We start from the raw sequence: 14,024 nt of genomic DNA, 5'->3' as shown, positions 1-14,024 counted from the left end.
AACAACAGCTATAAACAGCAGCTTTACTTTGAAACTAAGCCACCCTCTAAACACCGATCTTGTATTGTTATTTAACTGAGGCGGCAAATACAGACAGACCAGAGTAACAGGCATAAATCAGATAATTCACTGGTTACTTCACTGGTGAGAGGCATTTGAAACTCACTGGTTATAATGGAACACTGATTCTCCAATGCTTCCCCAGCTGACTACATACATTTTCTGTTCTTAAAGCAGATATAATGCAGTCTTTAACAGTCACAATTCTTTTTAGATTGTTTTGATTGTTTGAACCCGATTCTGTCACACTTAATTAGCTTTTCTTTCCTTCTTACCATGGAAAGAAGGACATAAGCACTGCTGTTAGTGAGGCACCCTAAGAGGTAGGAGTGATTCCAACAGACTCCAAGAGTCTTTTGAAATCTGCCTCCAGCTTCTGTGATCTTTAATTCCTCTTCTCTCTTGCCATTTCTAGCTTCACACACTTATTAATTTGCACTACACTCTCAACAAGCAGGCAAAAAAATGCCATGCTGTCACAGTTTTTCTCTAAAGGAAAAACTGGGTTATACATCTAAGATCATTCAGCTACCAAAGCTTTAAAAGACAGAGGAGGGACCAGAACTCCTGTTCCCATCAACTTCGAGAGAGCCAGAATATTGATACTGAACAATATTGATACTCTCCTCCTGGGGAGAACAGCTGCTTGTGATAACTCAAAAACCTGTGCAAAAAATCTTACAGATTGGTACACTGGCAGTTTATGTTAATGAGAGACAAGTATTCCTCCTTGTTTTTCTAGTACTGTAAAAACACCCAGACATGACAAACACTTCACAGCCAGGGAGCAGCAAGAGCAGGGCTGTTCCACAAGAGGGAAGGAGCCAGAACTGAGTGTGACCACAGCACTGGCAGTGCCCCCACGAAGCAGGGCGCAGTCCCACACGACCCGGATGGGTTGGGCAGAACAGGTCTCGATAGCAGGGTCCATTGACAGTCGCAGACAAGGCAAGGGTTATACAGCAGGTCCATCCAGGGAGTCCAGTCAAGACCAGCAGGAGAGAGGTCAGAGAAAGGAGTGGAAACAAGACGATGATGTAGGTCCATTCAGGAGATAAGACACCTGCAATGTAGGTCTGAGGTTCATTCAAGAGACAGGGCCAGAGATAGCCCTGGAGACAAGGCTATCCTTATGATATAGCTCAGGCAAGGCCCAGGCCTGAGCTGAAATACAGCTCCTGAATCACTGGGCAGAAAGTGTGTGGGTGAAGGCTGGTCACTGCAACTAAGTATTGGTGCCCTCAGGGCCTTGACAAGGGCGGGGAAGTTTTCTGCCTTGAAGAGGTTCAGTCTAAACCAAGATGAAAGAGAACAGAATATATCCTGCACTGGGAGAAGCAACAAGATGATCTTGGAAGTATCTTTCCAATCCTATGCTCCTTGTAAGCAGATGAAGGCAATGAAGGAATGAAGGCCACAGGAAGACTGCAGTGGCCTCTGATTAACATCGCAAGTATAACAAACCTTTCCACTATAACCTTTTAAGATGCAATCAGACAAGATGGACTGAGACAGAGCTGACTACAACTAAGATAGCTTGTTCATCTTCCCCTGCTTCTGCAGCCTCAGTCAACTCTCCAGTGAGCTAATTCAACTCAACCTGGCAGAAAACTAATCTGGAAAAAAAGAAAAGAACAAAAAAGTTTTCTGCTGGTTTAGCAAATTAGATGGCTCATTAAGAATAGCTGTCATCAAAGCCAGCAGAAGAGATAGAGTCAAATGAGACAGATACCAGGTTGATTCAGCCACCTTGTCTGCACCCTCACTGCCTGTGGCTGCTAGGTAGTTAGTGAACATTCCCACCCCTACTCATTACTCTTCTAAATACTTTTCTTCAACACTTCTCTCCTAGAGAGAAAACAACAAGGGATACCAGCTTCCTTTCTGAGACAAATAGCATCCATTTTATTTGCATGTTCCCAGTTAGATGCTGTATTTTCTTCAAAGGGCAGAAGAGTCAGTTGGACACCTCTGGAAGGAGCCCAGAGATTTTTCCTTCCCCTTGAAAACAACTGAGCCAAGTCAAGGGATACGGCACTCCCACGAGTACAGGACACAGCAGGCAAAAGGACAGGCAACAAGTTCAACACAACTGTGAGCTCCCAGCTCCTTGTTTAAACAGTCTGAGACAGAGAGAAGGAACAAGGAGGAGGCATGCAGTCAGGCCTTAGAGGAGGCAGAAAGCAGTTTCTGAGGGATTAAAGAAAATTGTTTTCTACCATTTAAAGCCAGTAATCTGACTGAAAATGAGAACTGAAACAACAACATACCTGCGAAGACACTGTGGGAAAGAAGAAAATTGTTTATAAACCTTCTAATGTCTGTTAAACCCCCCAAAACTACTTTAAATAGTAAAAATACATCCACACTTACATTCTAATAAAGTTTTGGGTTGGTTTTTTTTAGTTCAAAAGCCTTTTGCTTATCTTGGGGGAGGCCTCAGCCTCCACTAAAAGGAGTAGGTCTAGACATCTCCAATTAAAATTAACCCAGACACCCTCACATCTTCATACTCTGAAATCCCAGTTTCCTCACAACGCTCTAGATCACAAGGAGCCAAAAGACTACCTGATGCATAACGACATATATGCTGCTGGATTTCCTGCACTACTCCTGGTGGAGCTCACCCACACCAGAGCATCCTAGTGACAGCAAATGTTTCTGGACCCTGAAGTCAGCAGCTCTCCTGCTTTTAATAGGACTAATGAGATTTAGAAACAGTGCCGCACTATAGCTGCCCAGGGGGGAGGTGAGACTTGAACTCACAAGCTTCTAACTCCACTGTTTCCTACTGATTGATCTCCAATCATATGCGGATCAGTTGTTAAGGGAGAGTAATTTCTGTGACTGTGCAGGGTGTAGCACAGCATGCTCCAGCACAGCAGGCTCCTGACACTCAGCTGGCAGTCTGACAATAAGGAACAGCAGGCCTGTATTTCTGTAGCAATCTGTAGAACAAATTGGGCAAGATCATAAGATAATTCAGGTTAAAAGGGACCTCTGGAGGTCAACTACTCCAACCACCTGCTCATAGGGTCAGCTATGAGGTCATACCAGATTGTTCAGGGTTTCATCCAGTAAAGGTTTGACAGCCTCTAAGGACGGAGACTACAAAACCTCTCTGGGCAACCTGTTCCATGGGCCATCCTCACTATGAAAAAGTTCTTCCTCATGTCCAGCCTGAACTTCCCTTGCTTCTACTTATGCCTGTTGCCTCTCCTTCTCCCACCATGCACCACAGTGAAATGCCTGTCTTCTTGATAACATCCCCATAGGTATTGGAAGGGTGCTAATTGCTCCAGGCTGAACAAGCCCAGGCTCCCCAGACCCTCTGTCTTCCTGGCCCTCTGCTGAACTCATTGCAGTTTTGTCCTAGTTTCAGCTGGGATAGAGTTAACTGTCTTTTTAGTAGCTGATAGTGCTATGTTTTTGAGTTAGGTATGAGAAAAATGTTGCTAACACACTGATGTTTTCAGTTGTTGCTAAGTAATGTTTAGTCTAAAGTCAAGGATTTTTCAGCTTCTGATGCCCAGCCAGCAAGAAGGCTGGAGGGACACAAGAAGTTGGAAGTGGGCACAGCCAGGGCAGCTGACCCAAACTGGCCAAAGGAATATTCCATACCATATGATGTCATGCCCAGTACATAAACTGGGGGGAGCGGGGGCAGGGGGGATCACCGCCTGGGGACTAACTGGGTGTTGGTCGGTGGGTGATGAGCAACTGCATCACTTGTATCTTCCAATCCTTTAGTATTGCTATTGTCATTTTATTAGTGTTATCATTATTAGTTTCTTCTTTTCTGTTCTATTAAACCGTTCTTATCTCAACCCATGAGTTTTACTTCTTTTCCCAATTCTCTCCCCCATCCCACTGGGTGGAGGGGAAGTGAGTGAGCGGCTGCGTGGTGCTTGGTTGCTGGCTGGGGTTAAACTACAACAAGTTTATGGATGCCTTTCTTGTACTGGGGGGCCAAAACTGGATATAATGCTCTAGATGTGGTCTAACATGTGCTAAGTAGAGGGGGACAATCGCTTCCTTCAATCTACTGGCTCTGCTTCTGTTCATACAGCCAGGTGCTATTGGTCCTTTTGCTGCCTGGGCTGGCTCCTGCTCAGCTTGCTGCTCACCAGGACCCCCAGGGCCTTTACAGCAGAGCTGCTCCTCACCAGTCAGTGCCCAGTCTATATCACTGCAAAGGACTACTCCTTCCGAGGGGCAGGACTTCACATTTGTCCTTACTGAATTTCATAAAGGCTCCTGTGGGCGCAGTCCTCCTGCCTGTCTAGGTGTCTCCAAATGACAGAGATGGGGCTATCCAACTCTTCATTGCTATCAGTGTGATGAAAACAGAATCACTTATAGCCTACTGTGTTATTTAAATCTAAATCTAATAACAGGCAAGTATGCTTTTTGTATTGCTTGTCATTTTCATCATCATTCCTCACATCAACAGTGCAAATAACTTGAAAACACACTTTGGGTTTTTTTTTGTGGTCTGTTAGCTTGTTTCTTTAATGCCCATACCTCCAAACAACACACTGTTGTACTTCCGCTCCGGAGGCATCCCAACCATCACTGCAAACCAGTCCACACCACGTTGCAATGACAAATAGAATCCATCCTGCAAAACAGATAGTTGGGAAATAGAAGCAGGAAGACAGTCACTCTGTTTCATTTTCAAAGACAGCATCAGAGCTTAGTTAGATGATTCCTTCCCTCCTCCTCCCCCCAGGGAAAACCTCTTTGCTGATCAGTTGTCATAGGCTAAAAATAGCTTAAATTGTGAATGCTAACAGGCAGGAGATAATTAGGTATATGTGTTTGGGTGGAGGAATATCTGAATTTGAACTTTTTAAACCATCAGGCCTGCTACTTGCTAAAACTTGAACTAAGCAAAAGTGGAATGTCCTGAATCTTTCAATTAATAAAGCAGCATGAGACATACTCTGTCCCTCTGCACATATTAACCATTTAGAATGGGAGAACCAGGGATCTGTAAGTCCAGAAAAAAGAGGTGGTGTGAAAAAGAATGGTTCCTGAAAAGAGGAGGAGGACTTGAAAAGAAGAAGGGGGCCCTGAAAAGAAAGTGAAGATCTTGGCTATAGGAAATACACTGGAAGTGGGGGAAGATCCTGGAGATCAGAGCCCTTGGTTCCGGTTAGAGATAAGGATGTAAGAAAGACAAAGCCTATAGCTGCAGTTGGAGTGGGTTAGGAAAGCGACTATGAGATAGAGGTGTGGGCTGCAAAAATAATTCTCCCCTGACATCTTCATCTTGTCCAGTAACACTTGAGAATGCTAACTGTGAGCAGCTGCACAGCACACAACTTTCTGCCCTGCGTTCCCAGAGCAGCAGCCAGCTCCCTAAGAATGGAAGTTGAGACCTAGTAAATGTGATGCTGGGGATGGGAAGAAGCAAGTGTGTGAAATACTCAAATAGGGTAAAAGGTCTCATCTCTTTGGTTCTTAGATAAAACCTAGGATGCAGATCCATTGTGGATTGTCGTTTACTCTGTCTCACCAGTGACAGCAGTGTAAGTTAGAAATGCACTGGTAATTACAAGGACTGGCCCCTAAGAAATACCTGAATTTTCCCCAAAACACATCCCTCATTTTAATGAAAAAGCAAAAGGGAAGAGTCTTATGCAAGTTCACAAACAAATTCAGTCCATACACCATTTAAATGTGCTGCCTATAGCTACTTGGTTTGCCCCAAGGCAAGGGATTTTCCTTCCATCCTTCCCTAAAGATCTCATACCTAAGATTTTCAGCAGGCTGACTTTCTCTGTTACTTACCTCAGTCTGGCTGTAATAATCAAGGATGGAAGGAAACAGTGGCAAGATGAGAGCGAATCCCAACAAGTCAATGAAGAGTGCCAGGAAGACAATTGTAATAACACGACTACTGTTCTGCTCTTGCTTGTCATTTATGGAGCTGCTGCTGCTTTCTCTCTCTCGCAGGGCCATGTTCCCAGGTGCTCTGCTTCTAGAAAATTACATTTATATCTGGTCAACAGGAAGCATTTTGCAGGCCTTTCATAACAGCATCTTGCTGATTCATTCTCACTTTCTACAGACTTCACACACACAAAAAAAGCTGCCTGATTTTCAAGGGAACAGGAACCTCAACTCTCCAGTCTTGGTTATTAGCTCAGCATCAAGTTTGCTGGCATCAAGAACAGACTACAATGGCAATAAGATAACTTTATTATAGGAGCATCGCAAATAAAACACAGAACTAAGGAGCATTTAAATTTTGTTAACATGTGAGCAATGCTATACAACTTTCCCAAATGTTTTCAACTCAGCATTACAGTTAAAATACATAAGAAAGGGCATTCTTGTTCTGAATATCCACATTCAAGTAACTGATAGATTGTTTATGCCTTCAAGATTATTTATGCCTTCAGTGTATACTAGAAATTACTAAAGCAATAACAATTTAAAAAAAAAAAAAAAAAAGAAGGTAGACTTCCTAAATATTGCAGGAATGCTGTCTGCAAGATAAATCCTGGAGAATAACAGCAACTCAAGAAACAGCACAACAAAATTTTGAAACTTGAATTTATTTTTTTTCTTTCTCTGGATGACTGCCATTGATAGGTTATATGAGTTTGCATCAAATGCTTAAAGAGCGTTTTAGTTTGTCAGAAATATCAGAACTATCAAATTTCATTGATAATACCCCAAAACTGTCTTAAAGACCTAAACAAGGATGCAGACCATACCCTGATCAGTATTTAACAAATAAAGACATCAGTCTGTATTCTGAAAAAAACTCAGTTTCAACAGATACCAAAATCAAGGAGTAATACACAAACCATGAAACTGCAAACTTCGGATTTCTAAAACATTACAATGTATCTCAGTCATAAAACAATCAGATTTGCAGTCCCTTCCACTCAAAAAATCCCTGAATATTTGTTGCACTAAAAGAGTAAAAAAGGAGACAGAATTTCATCCAACAAAGTCAATCAATACCAAAATATCCATTGACATTGATAAGCCAAGATTGAAAACACTGAGCAACTCTTCATACAAATTCTATTCCAAACAAGACATACTGTATTACATACACAAGGCCCTTGTGCATATAACATCATATTACACCAACTGAAGATCATAACTTTGTTCTGCTCAGCGATAAATATTATCGTGACATTTCTTTACATGTGGATTCAGTTTACTAGCACTGAAGCATTATTAAAGGTCAAACGCCATGAACCAAACATGGAAAGGGGCCACCTGCAATCCAGTTCCTAAACTCTTGGCATAACACTCTTAAATCTGCTAGTAAATAGAGCAGTTTGGTTATGTTCAGGATCATTTTATTTAAAATGGTAAGTCACCACCACCACAAATATTTAGCGTTATGTGTTTACCCAAATGATCTAAGAGCATCTGGAGCCAAAACAACCATTCCTTTAGACAAATCGCCCTGGCCCTGGCCCTAGATCCATCCAGCCAACAATTGAGGGATGGGTTCATTCTGGCAGATTCTGCCTTGTTCTTCCTCACAACTTGTTTATTCATCCACTGAATTGCATGATCAAGCTGAACTTTATTCCAGGGTTCTTTACACAGGGTAACATCCTTTACAGCCATTTCAGCTAGCGTGCGGCTTGAACCTACTGATGCTAGCACTGACCTTTCATTCAGCTCCAGTTTCGGCTACGTGGTTGCAATTTCCCTTACGCAACGTCCCAAGGTACTACACGTTTCTGCCTTTGTGCTCCACCAGTTTTGTTGTTCAAACCTCTCCGTGCTTTCTGCTAGGCAGGAAACCACCAAACATTTTATAGGCCCTGGCATCCCGTCAGCAAAAACAAAACACTTCACCTCTACCATGACATTCGATTTCTGTGAGACACGTCTGAAGAGGGGGGAGGATTTTCAGCTTCGGGAAGTTGTTTCGCTGGACACTCGTGTCCCTGACAGTGGCTCTGCCTCTGCTCGTCCCCTCAGGACTCCCCGCCTGTGCCTCATCGCTTCTGCCTTCCCCCCCGGCCGGCAGGGCCGCCGTTCCCCGCCGCGCCTCTCAGGAAGGGATCGGCCGCGAAGCTGGCCCTGCCCTAACGCACGAACAGAGATTTCTCATCTGCCAGCAGGAAGAATTTCATCCTTCTGGTGTTTTCTTACCACCCCTTCCCCTCTCTGAACTCTCCTAGGCCCGGCTTTACCTGCTACGCCTTGGGAAGGGGCTCCTCTGGCTCCTTAACAAAGTCCTGAGGCAGGTCAAGAGCAGGAGTTTCAGTGGGGGGGACGGGGGGACACCGGCAACTCCCCAGAGCGGCCAAAGCCCCGGGGACACGAAAGGGACGGCCCTGGAGAGACGTGGTGTCCGCGGCCAGGACTCGCCGTGTCCGTCCGTCCGTCCGTCCGTCCCCTCCGCCGCCGCCCGGGCTGAGCCCCCAGGGACCCGCAGCCCCAGCGAGGCCAGCCGCGCCCGGCCCAGACCCGCTCCTCCGGCCGGCCGGCCGGCCGCCCTCCCACGCCGCCGGCAGAGCCTGCCCCGCTCCGGGCCACCTACCGCTCCTCAGGGGGGCTAGGCCCGCAGGGTGCGCGGGCGGGTCCCCTCCGCCTGCCAAGGGCCCTCCCTTGGGGATGCTGCGGGCGGGCGGCGGCGGCTCCTCCCCGGCCCCCCGGCGGCCTTCCTCTTCCGGCCGGGGATGGAGCCGCTCCCGCGGCCCTCGCACCGGGCGCCGCCGGGGAGGGAGCCGGCCGGGCCGCCGCCGCTCCCCTCAAGCGGCGGGCGGGCTCCCCTCAGCGCGGCGGGAAGCCGCCGCTGCTCGGGGCTGGCGGATCGGCGAGGCAGGGCCCGGCGGCCGAGAGGGACTCAAAAGGCAGAGTGAGGGCAGTGCCTTGTCGAGACAGCCCCGGTCCCCCTCAGGGAACAGGTTTAACAACGTAAGTGGGCTTCCCGTACCTCAGACCACGGCCGTTCCTTCTTGCGCTGGAGATTTTTTTAGTGGAAACAGACGTGTTCCGAGAGGAGAGGGGCGTTCTTTCGTTAGTTGCTACATAGCCACGTTACAGCAGCAGTTGGCTGTGGTTTTGATAAATGGAAATTTCCTGGTATCTGACAAACAGAAAAAGGTAGGTTGCAGAGGAAGACGTAACCCTGTTCCTAAAACAAACTGCTCCCCTAAAACGCTTGCGGTTTTTAGCACAGAGAACATGAGTAGGTTTGATATTGGTGGCACCGTCTGGCACTGTTCTCTTGTCCAGCCCTATCTGGTCTCCAGGCTGCCCAGTTAAAATGTGAGTATATCGTTACAAGCGGACTAATCACATGCACCTTCACAGTCTTAAATACATAAGGATGTGTCAACAAAGTGTTTAAAGCAAATTAATACAGGTGGTGAAAGGACTTCTGCTTCCATGCATCTTCATAGTCTTAAATACATAAGGATCTGCCAACAAAGTGTTTAAAGCAAATTAATACAGGTGTTGAAAGGACTTCTGCTTCCCTTCACGGTAATGCAGTCCCAGGGGTGGTGTGGATTTACAGTTACTAGCACTGATGAGGACCTTTCACTCAACAGTGACATCTCTTGTCATGGATTCCCCAAACGATTAGATTTGGAGGAGCTTATCTAAGCATAACATCAGGATTAACATGCCGGATCAAATAGCGAGCTGCTACTCTCATGTTTACCTAAGCATTTTCTGTACTCAGTGTGGTGTGAGAAAACGAATATGGTAGATATGGTACATACGCTGAAAACCAAACGATTACGCAAGGTTTGCTGCTGACTTGGAGGCCAACTTCTGCTTTAAGGTGCTCCAGAGTAAGCATGAATAATCATTTATTTAATGTCTGGAAAAATATATGTAGATATATTCTTCTGGCTCTGGATCATTGTATGTAACTGACCGGGTACCATCTGAAATCAGATGTGTTTAAAAGAAAAAAAAAAAAAAAATCCAGCTCTTCCTGTTCTTAAGCCTACCAACCTAAAGCTTTTGCAGATCACTGAGCCCAGTTATTGCAGTCAACCATGTCATACAACCTTGCATGTAAACACAGCATGCTGTTTCTAGAACCAAATAGGTCATTGCCCACCCTGTCCCAGTGGAAGGCCAGTCCAAAACCTTGCAGGTCTGATAGATAATAAATTATTATGAGGGAACTGGGGTTGTTTAGTCTGGAGAAAAGGAGGCTGAGGGGAGACCTTATTGCTCTCTCAAATTATCTGAAAGGAGGTTGTAATGAGGTGGGTGTTGGTCTCTTTTCCCAAGTAACAAGTGACAGGATGAGAGGAAATGGCTTCAAGTTGTGCTGGGGGGGGGATGTTAGATTGGACATTAGGAAAAATTTCTTCACAGAAAGCGTTGTCAGGCATTGGAACAGGCTGCCCAGCAAAGTGGTTGAGTCACCATCCCTGGAAGTATAGATGTGGTGCTTAGGGACATGGTTTAGTCCTGGGCTTGGCAGTGCTAGGTTAACAGTTGGACATGATGAGCTTAAAGGCTTTTTCCAACCTAAATGATTCTATGAAATTTGGGGTTTAGACTACATTTATTAACACTGATTTTTTTCTTATGTCAGTCTTGGTTTTTTTACTCAAGCAACGCCTCTTCCACTCTGGCTTGTGCTTACCTGATCTATCACTAAAGAGCAACAGTATTAACCCAAACATTAGTATTTTAAAGGATTTAATGCCATACAGGGTCTTCATCTTAGTATTTTTCACTCAGCTAGTGTTCAGGCTGCATAGAAAATTTTAGTTATCCACTCCAGACCTAATTTATTGAAAAAAAGCCAAACACCACCACCAACAAAAAGCAAACCAAACCAAAAAAACCCTTACAAATAACCAGTCATTTTAACTATGCAAGATGGCACAACTAATACTTTTAGGACTGAGAATGTACCTGTTTAGCTCAGGTGACAAACTCAGAGACTGAAAGGAGCACATTTGTGGGATGGTTTTGGCCCCCTGAATATATAACACCTCACAGTCTCAGAGTTATGAAAAGCAGCTCCACCAGTTCCTATGGCCAAAGAGGCTGCAGTACCAGAGTCACCAGCCTCTGCCCAACAGAGCTCCATTTTTGCTTCACAATAAACTCTACGTGCTGAGCTCAGGAACAGCCTCAGTACCTTCATATAGCAGAAGCTGAAGGCAAAAAGCAATGGCTTACACAGAATATGGTTACACCACAGTAGATGGTAACTTCTGCAAGGCACAACTGAGAATATCAAACTGCATACCCCTTTCAGCTGACAACTGAACTAATGAGGAAGCTTTTCATGCTGTCATAAATAAGGTAATTTATGCAATATCTAGCTGAACAGTTTTATTCTCACGCTATTCTTTACAGTATTTGTATTCAGGGTAGCTATTCTCTGGACACCTGATGTTGACAGATAAATTACCTGAACTAAAGGCAAAATGGTAATTTTCCTTTTTTGTGTCTGATGATTGTAGTTACTGAATAGTTTCTTTTTTGCCTAATTAACAGCAGATTTATAGTTGATAACAAATGTGTCAAAAGGCCTGTTATGACAATTCCTGGTTTAAGAGCAACACAGAGACAAGAGAATATTGGTGAACGTGGTTGTGTTTAAGAAACTCTATGAGAAAGGGTTTGCTCAAGCTTGTCCAAGCCCTTTGTAGTCCAAATGACCAGACCTTCCTACCACCTTCTACGACATCAGAGCACCACCACTGCCTAGTTACTGCAGTACCTACACAATGACAAAACTATTGGACCATATTGATTATTAAGCTGAGGCAGGACTAGGTAGTCCTGTTTTCCTAGTAATGTAAAATACTATGTGTTAAGCATCACCATTAATCCCAGGTTTATAATACTAAATCTGATTTTAAAGATTGACAATATGATTTGTAAAAGTGCATGCAGTGATTTTCATTCAGCATGATTTCAAACACAACTACTTTCAGTCTGGCATTCCAAAACAGTAATGTAAGTTTATCAGCTGAAGTCTCCCTGTCCTTTATCTTTGTTCATCAGCATTGCAAGACATCTATGTTCATTCTCTTGTTCCAAAAAATGTCCTTTCCCACAAACACAATCAACCCACCTTACTTGTGTCTCTCTTGCTGTTTCTTACCTCCCTTACTGAGGAATAACAAGCAGCTGCAAGTGGTATCAAGAATCACTGCCCCAGGATCAAAGTGCAGCTGTCAGCCTCTCTGTGGTTCTAATACCCTGCTGGATAAATCCTCTGAAGCTACTTGCTGTTGGAAGAGTAAAGTCACATAAATAATAATACTTTTTGACAGTTTATTTGTGCAAAGGAGAAATGTACTGGGACTGAAACCCCAAACTGAAAGTGCTGATTTACAGCATGAAATAGGAAGCTAGCTCCTTCCTCATTACTTCAGTCTTAAGTTCTTGGTTTGAACTATATAAAAAGTTTTGCTTTTAAAGATACTTTTTTTTTTTAAAGAAAAAAATGCATACTGTACCAAATGGAAATACAACAGGAGGTATACTAGTCTTCTGAGATCCCTTTGAAGTTTCAGAAGATGGTTTTACTGATTTTGGAAAGGTTAACTGAAAATAGGTTTGTTTTCAGAAGCGTGAATGGATTTCAAACACAGAAATCTTACTAATTTTTATGTGATATGAGTATCTCCCCCACACGTACTTAGTATCCAGCCTATTTTAACACTTAATTCAACTGGTCTTGCAAGCCAAAAAAGCTGATGATAATCACACATTACTTGCGCTACTACAGTTGCACTAAGATTCAGTAAAAGCCCTTCAAATAAAGTACTTTTCTCTTTTAAAAAACATACATAGATAAACCTTTAACAAGACTACCTTACAAAGATAGTCGTCATTAGAGTTTAAACATAAAGCCTAAGCATTTCAACTCATCCCCTCCTAGTTTTAGTCCTGCTTCCATTACAAGTCCAATTTGAAAAAAACTAAAACCAAAAACCAAACAAAAAAACAGAACAAAGAAAACATTTTAAGCCAGTCTGAAACAACCAGGCCTAACTGTTAAATCAGATTTACTGACAGCGTTTATGTCTTTCTTCATGAACACTAGGTAAGCATTACCTTGTCTGAATTACCTATTGGCCAAAACACAGGAGATCAGGTCTAGGAACTGTGTTTGAAAATGGAAGAGGTTTGGGGGGTTTTGTTTGTTTTCATAAAGAACCATGGCCATTAGTTCATTACAGGATCTTCTTTATAGTTTGTTCTTTAGAATGAAATTGGAATGTTATTGTAAAAGAGGATTTCATTTTCATAAGTTTTCCAAGAAAACATTAGTTTTCTTCAATGCCTAACAACTGTCACTGAACTTACAAATAGGTAGATTACAATGAATAGCTGAATAATGAACCCAGTTCAAGCTAGCACCTTTAAGTAACTCTGATGCTCTTTGTCTCATTGCAATGTTTCTTCAGAAATATAGTATTTTAAAAAAAAAAGAGCATTAGAAGTATTTACTGGCTCTATTTGAAGAGCAGATGTTTTCCAAAGTCATGCTGGGCTGTTATCAGTGATTAGACGCACATGATAAAGTAAGTGGAAGAGAGTTAAGGACTTCACTGCCCACTTAAATCAGACAGTTATGAATAAACTGAGGAGCTCTAGTTAAACACCCTAGATTATTAACAATTTCAGAGCTGTGCTGAATTCAAAACTTACTGAAGAGATGAATGAGCGTACAGCTTTAACAAAAGACTTCTACTTGAAAGCCGATCCCATTACTCCACTGAATACATGAATTAATGTCCCAATGCCAGAGACTAATTAAAATGTTACTGCTCAAATTGCAAATATACTACCACTATGAGAGCTGCCTGCAATTATTCAATATTTAAAAAGATAACAAAAAGTTTATGCTGTACAATGTTTTTGTTTCTGTGTAGTTCAAGTTCAAGTTAGAATAACACCCGGTCACACACACACTTAAGAATTCTGATTATTCATCCAAATATTCTCTATTATTAAAATAAACAGAAGCATACCAT

General features: G+C 43.3%; 1 protein-coding gene across 9 annotated transcripts in view; it reads right to left on the bottom strand.

The window, feature by feature from the left end:
* MFSD10 (major facilitator superfamily domain containing 10) overlaps positions 1 to 12,175 on the bottom strand; it is a 30,836-nt gene extending 18,661 nt beyond the window's left edge. For 2 of the 9 annotated variants that reach the window (XR_007504806.1, XM_049792993.1), the window contains exons 1-3: positions 8,241 to 8,514; positions 5,857 to 6,046; positions 4,585 to 4,681 (exon numbers count right to left, since the gene is read on the bottom strand). Coding sequence is in view for 8 of the 9 variants with exons in the window: in XM_049792993.1 (XP_049648950.1) it covers positions 4,585 to 4,681; positions 5,857 to 6,027 (268 nt within the window). In the remaining variant the exon portion in view is untranslated. Of the gene's footprint in view, positions 1 to 4,584; positions 4,682 to 5,856; positions 6,047 to 7,708; positions 7,830 to 8,240; positions 8,515 to 8,590; positions 8,697 to 8,986; positions 8,993 to 12,142 lie in introns of those variants that run through there. The other 7 variants (XM_049792955.1, XM_049792964.1, XM_049792944.1 and 4 more) reach the window with 7 other exon arrangements.
* Positions 12,176 to 14,024: the final 1,849 nt, after the last annotated feature.

Source organism: Accipiter gentilis, chromosome 3 (genome assembly GCF_929443795.1).
Source record: "Accipiter gentilis chromosome 3, bAccGen1.1, whole genome shotgun sequence".
In the NCBI taxonomy this organism is placed as follows: domain Eukaryota; kingdom Metazoa; phylum Chordata; class Aves; order Accipitriformes; family Accipitridae; genus Astur; species Astur gentilis.
The sequence above is the reverse complement of the archived record's forward strand: the minus strand, read 5'-3'. Positions and strand labels throughout refer to the sequence as shown.